At 36.9% G+C, this 7,415-nt stretch overlaps 1 protein-coding gene across 1 annotated transcript; it reads right to left on the minus strand.

Annotated features, from left to right (window-relative positions):
- Positions 1 to 758: 758 nt before the first annotated feature.
- On the minus strand, positions 759 to 1,589 carry LOC128740095 (uncharacterized). Its single transcript, XM_053835607.1, has one exon. The coding sequence runs from the start codon at positions 1,587 to 1,589 to the stop codon at positions 759 to 761; it is 831 nt and encodes a 276-aa protein (XP_053691582.1).
- Between the last annotated feature and the right edge of the window lie 5,826 nt (positions 1,590 to 7,415).

Consider the following 7,415-nt stretch of genomic DNA (forward strand, 5'->3'; position numbering starts at 1 on the left):
ATCACAATGAGCAAGCATACCAACACATTGTTCCTGGTGTTGATTCTTGATACTGAATTAGCGCCAAGAACAATGTGCTGGTACGAAGGAGATAATAAGAGAATGTCAAACAGCTTCTATCCTCGATAGCGCGGGAGCATTATTGTCTCTTTAACTCGTTCATCTTTTGCATTGAAGAACTTACTACCACATATCCCTATGACCAGCGCTTCGATTTCATTTTTTTTTAGTTACGAAGCTATTGAGCAAAATGTTCAACACGACGTTTGAACGTTGTTTTAGAGATCTCAATGAACAAGCATGCCAACGATGCCAAAGCATTATTTCTAGTGTTGATTGTTGATACTAGCACCAGCAATAATGTGTTGGTATGAAGGAGATTTGAAAATAGAGCGCGGTTGGCATGCATTATTCGCAAATTTTTCTCATTAACTCGTTCATCTTTAGCATTGAACAACTTACGCATGTTGCTTGTGGTGTTCCGCCTTCTGCAAAGTTATAAGCCGTGTGCGTGCAAATTGAATTTGGTTCAATAGGTAAATTGAACGAAAAAATTTTGGATCGTAGTTAAAATTCAGAAAGGAGTTTACTGGTAAAGTAAACCGTCGATGTATCGTCGAGCATCAAACAATGCTTAAAATATAGCATTTATTTGTATTTTTTGCTGGTTGAACAGGTAAGCTAAATCCCCACGAGTCGCCACTGGTTACAAGACTGAAGTGTAGTTGCATTTAATATAAATTTGCTTACTTACGAGTTTAAACGCTAACTTTAATCTCCTTGACAAAACGCGCGATCTGTATGATATTATCTAGTTTGTTTTCAGTTAGAACAGGTATTAAATCTAGTTTCTTCGCCAGTATTGGATATTTGCTTCTTTGTGAGTTATATTTAGGACAGTCGTGTAGGATATGAAGTATGTTTTCCTGAGTGTTACACGTATCACAGTTTTCCTTCGCTACCAGTCCCCACTTATACAGCCTGTCTTTGGTGGCTAAGTGACCAGTACGAATTCTTGATATAATTATCGTGAGATCGGTTGGTAAACAAATATGGTGAAACCAAGGTTTCAGTTTAATGTCGGGGAGGATTTTAAAGTGGTATACACCTTTTTCTTTTGAGATTTCCTTGTATCTTTCGTTCCATAGGCAGGCATTTTCATTTTTCAGACTTAGTATTAAATCTTCTTTAGTGATTGGCATATCTTCAATAAAGTTTCTTGTTGTTCCTAATTTAGCAGCATAGTCTGCTCTATCATTCCCGGTTAACTGTATATGTCCCGGTATCCATTGTATGGTAAGATTATTTATCTGTGAATTATTTACTAGTCTATAAATGGTGCAGATAAGAAAATTTTCCTCTGTTTTTGTATTTTTAATGAGTTGAGCGGCACTTTGGCTGTCAGTGAATATTACCGCCTTTGAGATTGATTTGTTTATTAAGTACTCCACAGCTCTGATTATTGCCACGATTTCAGCATTCATTATAGTGAATTGTGTTTTAAGTCTGCCACTGTGCGACACTTTTTCTTCTTGATCATATATTCCATAACCCGTTCGTCCATCCATTTTCGATCCATCGGTGAACATTTTATAATGATTCGCGTAAGTAGTGTGAATTAAATTAAGAACAATTTGTTTTTGTGTTGACGTTGTGCAGTTTTTCTTTTTAAGAGTTTTGATTTCTGGGTGAATTACCAATTTTTTTGGTTGTTCAAACGGGACTAACTTAGCGAGTTGTAGTAAGTGGAAGTTGTTTAAGTTAGCGGTCTTTTCAAGATATGAATATTGTTTTGGCATGTCATCTGCCAGTATGAATTCATATAAAAAGGGTTTAATTGGGCTGTTTCGATAATAAATGATTTTAGTTATTTCTTTGAAAGCTAGATATTCTGCTCTTTCTTTAAGAGGAAGCCGACCTATTTCAGATATAATAACATGGTTAGGCGTAGATTTAAGATATCTCATTGACGTTCGAATTGCTAAATTTTGTACGGTTTCTAGTTTGGAGAATTTCGTTTTAGCAGCAGATGCTACTATTGTTATGCCGTAATCTATATGGGGTTGAACAATTGCATTTGAGATGTTTAGCATTGTGGAAGGGTGTGCGCCATTTTTCCGTTTGTTGACTTTTTTTTAACTTTAGTTGCTGTTGCTTCAATATGTTTATCATATTTTAATCTATGGTCGATAAGTATCCCGAGGAATTTATGAATGGGTTTAGCTTCTATCGAGTGGTTATTTATAACTATACTAGCTTACCCGACAAACTTCGTATTGCCACAAATTAACCTGTGTTGTACATAAATCATGAATCTCGGATGATCTTTGTCACTATCTCGAGTTTTGCAAGCCCCCCAGTGGGCGGCGCTTCCGACGGCGGGTCACCGGCAACACTCGCGACCGGCTCGTCCTGAATGATCTAGTGTTACTATAGATAGTTTTTGTGGTCTTGTTATTGATTAATGTTTTATGGAAGAGTCTCGAATTTCTCGAGTTGGATTAGTTTTTGAGTTTCGCAAAAATTTCTGTTTTATTTGTATGAGAGTCCATACCCCCCTACCACAGGGGTGAGAGGTCTCTAACTATCATAAAATAAATTCAAGACTCAAAAATCTTCTACATGCTAAATTTGGTTCCATTTGCTTGATTAGTACTCAAATTATAAGGAAATTTGTATTTCATTTGTATGGGAGCCCACCCTCTTAAAAGGGAAAGGGGTCGTAATACACCACAGAAAAAAAATTCCGCCATCTAAAACTCTCACATGCCAAATTTGGTTCCATTTGCTTGATTAGTTCTAAAGTTATGAGCAAATTTGTATTTCGTTTGAATGGGAGCCCCCCCCCCCCCCTCCTAAAAAGGTAAGAAGTCCTAATTCATAATGGGAAAAATGGTTGCCTCCAAAAACACCCACATGCCAAATATGGTTCCATTTGCTTGATTAGTTCTCGAATTATGAGGAAATTTGTATTTCATTTGTGTAGAAGCCCCCCCTCTTGAAGTGTGGAAGGATCCTAATTCACCGTAGAAAATATTTTTGCCTCCAAAAACCTCCACACGCCAAATTTGGTTCCATTTGCTGGATTAGTTCTCGAGTTATGGGGAAATTTGTATTTCGTTTGTATAGGACCCTCCCTCCTAAAGTGGGGAGGGGTCCCAATTCATCATTGAAAAAAAAATTGTCTCCAAAAACACACATGCCAAATTTGGTTCAATTCGCTTGATTAGTTCTCGAGTTATGAGGAAATTTGTATTTCATTTGTACAGGAGCCCCTCCTCTTAAAGTGGGGAGGGGTCCTAATTCACCATAGAAAATTTTCTTGCTCTCGAAAACCTTCACATGCCAAATTTGGTTGCATTTGCTTGATTAGTTCTCGAGTTATGAGGAAATTTGTATGGAAGCCCCCCCTCTTAAAGGGGAGAGGAGTTATAATTCCTCTTATAAAGAGGGGAGGGGTCTCAATTCATCATAGAAAAAAATTTTGTCTTCAAAAACACACACATGCCAAATTTGGTTCCATTTGCTTGATTAGTTCTAGAGTTATGAGGAAATTGGTATTTCATTTGTACAGGAGCCCCCCCTCTTAAAGTGAGGAGGGGTCCTAATTCAACATAGAAAATTTTCTTGCCCTCGAAAACTTTCACATGCCAAATTTGGTTCTATTTGCTTGATTAGTTCTCGAGTTATGAGGAAATTTGTATGAAAACCCCCCTCTTAAAGGGGAGAGGAGTTATAATTCCCCTTATAAAGAGGGGAGGGGTCTCAAATTACCCTAGAATAAATTCTTGTCACCGAAAACACCCACATGCCAAATTTGGTTCTATTTGCTTGATTAGTTCTCGAGTTATGCAGAAATTTGTGTTTCATTTGTATGGGAGCCCCCCCTCTTAGTGGGGGGAGGGGTCTCTAACCATCACTAAAACCTTTCCTGGCCCCAAAAACCTAAATTTTCACGCCGATTGGTTCAGTAGTTTTTGATTCTATAAGGAACACAGGACAGACAGACAGACAGACAGACAGACAGAAATCCTTCTTTATAGGTATAGATTATTAATTGGATGGAACTTGTTGGTCATGACCATGGTTGCACTTTTTTCTGGGTTTACTATCATTCCGATACTGTTCAAAAAGTTAGTAATATCGTTTAAGAATTCGTTCATTTTTTCCGTTGCCCGGTTTAAATTCTTTGCTTTCACCATAATTGTGAAATCATCTGCGAATTGGAATATGAATTTGTCTCTACTAGATAGGTTGTGAATTTTCATCGTATAAATGTTGAATAATACCGGTGACAAGGGGCATCCTTGTGGGAGTCCTTTGTTGGTCCACCTGCTTATTTCAGTGTTGTCGTTCAATTTGAGTATAATATTTCTTTTCCGTAGGTATGAGTATATCCAATTTACAATTTCTGTTGGTATGTTATTTTCCTTCCAATATTTTTATTAGTTTTTCGATATTGACGTTGTCGAAAGCTTTTGTTAGATCTAGATACGTAGTTATTACTATTTCATTTTCTCGCTTCGCACTGTAAACATGGGATAGAAAGGTATTGACACAATTAATCGCTGCCGTTTTCTTCCTGAAACCGAAAGAAAAGGGTGGTAGTGTATTATGTTCATCTATGTGTTCTGTGATTCTACGTTTAATGATAAAATTTATGAGTTTCAGTATTACGTTTATCATGGCTAATGGTCTATATGACAAGGCCTGATTAGGATTTTTTGATTGTTTCAGGATTGGTACTATCTTTGTCTCTCTCCAATCTTTAGGAATATCGCCACTGTTAGCAACCGTATTTAGTAGTTTAACTATGGCTATGATTAGTTCTGGCTTGCAATTTTTCAGAAAATAGAACGAGATGCCGTCTACTCCGGGCGAGGATCGGTTGCTTTTTGATTGGATAATATTATTTATTTCACTGTAGCTTATTTCGATTGTTTTCTCTGAGGGTTTCATATGATGTTGTATTTCATTTTGAATTTCAGGAAAGTTAATTTCGATGAATTGGTTTGCTAGATTGTTGTTATTCAGTAGGTGCATATTATTTTTGCTAGGAAAACCTCCGCTAATTCTCTTGACCGTTTTCCATAGTTCACTTGTAGACATACTCGGGTTTATCGTATCGATGAGATTGTTCCAATCAACTTTTGAAGCCTTTCTTATAAGTTGCTTTAATTTAGCTTTACCTTGTTTGAATTTTAAAAGGTTATCATAAGTTTGGTTTCTAAAATAAGTAACCAAGAATTTGTTTTTAATTTTTAATTGTTCCTCTATTTCATTATTCCACCAGTGTTTCAATGTATGGTTTTTATTTTTGATTTTGTATTTTGCTTTATGTATTTGATCTTTAATCAGTGGTACTAAATCGTGTTCGTCCAGAATAGTATTTATATCAATGGCATTGATATTTTCAAGGGCTTTTTTTTATTAATAAATTCTCGTTGTGAGTAATATTCTTTAGTTGCGTTTTGCACTTCGAAGCTAATTATTTTGTGGGTACTTGCAATTTCATCATGTAATACAGCCCATTCAATTTTGGGTGCTATATCAGGAGAGACTAATGTTAGATCAATCGATGAAGGTGTTGTATTTGGGGGTTTGATTAAAGTAGGAGAGCCATCGTTAAGTATAATTAGATTAGAGTTGTCTATCATATCGGCAATCATCTCACCTCGTGGGCATGTATTCTGTAAAGAGTTCCAAATTTGATGATGAGCGTTAAAGTCGCCGCCAACTATTGTTTGCAATTTATTCTTTTCTATTAGTTCAAAAAGTTTCTTGAGAGGTTCTTTAATATCTTGATTTCTAATTGGTAGTGGAGGTATATATATTGATATTACAAATAATCTAGGAGTTGTGTTAAGAGTTTCAATAGCAATTATTTCTAATGGACTTAAGTTTGGTAATGTTATTTTTTCAAATTGCAAATTATTTTTAATTAGTATTCCTACTCCTCCATAACCGTTTGGTCGAAGGGATTTTACAAATTTGTATCCGGAAAAATTTAAATTCTCTTCGGGTCTAATCCAAATTTCCTGTAGCATTGCTATATCTGTGTTGTTTGTGGCTAGGAAGTGTTTAAGAATCTTTTTGGTTTCAGGTGATCGGATGCTTGTTATATTGTGTTGCATGAATTTTAGATTTCTTTGTTTATCCATTGTTATACCCAGATTTATTACCTCTCGCTGTTACTTCCGGTTCTATTATTTCTTTTATTTGATCACTAATATTGATTAATAGAATGTCGGAGTCTATTGAGTCTTTTTGTTTATGTTGTTGGCTGAGCTTAAATATTGTATCCTGTATTGTTTTAATCTTTTTCATAATTGTGTCGAGGTTCAGTTGTTTTATTAGATCTTGTTTAACTTGTTGTACGATTTTATCTAGGTGTTTGTTGTTTAGGATTTGTGTTTGAGATTGTTTAGGCGAGTTAGGCCCTACGATAAAACTGAACCTTGTCGTGGTGTAGGGCTTTTTAACTAATCAGTAAATGAACAGCGGTCACGTTTACTTCTGAATGTGGGTATATATCAAAATACTTTTGTGATTTCAAGTGGGACTCGGGGTAAAAATTTACCAAATGTGATTGTTGCGTTGTTCAGAAAGTGCTTTTATTCCGTTTAAGAATAAGGCCAGTATGGGGATCTCTGACAATAGATGAAGTTTTCTGGGATTCATCCTTATTTATCACAACTGCCACAAATATCTCCGAAAAATGTCGGATTGATTGAGTTGGTCGGGGGCTTAGGGTTAGTAAGGGGATGTAAGCGGGATACCAGATCCGATTGGATGCCGAAGGACCACTCTGTAATAATTACGGGTAATAGCACTTCTTAGGTAGCAGATGGGAAAATTAGGTCAATTCGTGTCGCGTGTTCGAGTTTCGGCTAGGCGGTGCTGCTAGATAGAGTAGGATTTTTGCACTGGCCCCGTGGCTGTCCTGAGCTCTGATGGCCGCCCGCGGGCTCTGTCGATGGGAAGGGGTCGAGTCTTAAGAGACGTTTAAGCCCAGAGCTTTACAGCACTTTGGTCTCGAGGGTTGGAAGGCGGGCGAGTCTCTATATTTTGAAGCTTCTGTCGACTACCGCGAACGTCCAGCTTGTGCTGCGCTCAATTTACTTTGTATCGTGGGACAGTGCATAAATGCTGGTTGGATGAAAGATTAAATTTACCCTGATAAGTTGATAACCACTAATGCTCCGAAATTTGTCTTACCTATTGGTTCATTTGTGGTTGTTTGTGTTGGAAAACTGAAAGCGGGCGCGCGGTTGAAGACCGGTGTCAGGCGGGGCTGACGAATTCTCCACTTCTTCACTATACCACATATTGCAACTCGAGTGGTACAAAAAGTCCAAAGCACATTTACAAATTCGATCTATTATTTTTCTTCTCATCATCATAATTATCATCAT

Source organism: Sabethes cyaneus, chromosome 3 (assembly GCF_943734655.1).
Source record: "Sabethes cyaneus chromosome 3, idSabCyanKW18_F2, whole genome shotgun sequence".
Lineage (NCBI taxonomy): Eukaryota > Metazoa > Arthropoda > Insecta > Diptera > Culicidae > Sabethes > Sabethes cyaneus.

Coding starts and splice junctions, on each gene's coding strand:
- LOC128740095 (XM_053835607.1), bottom strand. CDS start 1,589: ATGTTCACCGATGGATCGAAAATGGATGGACGAACGGGTTATGGAATA.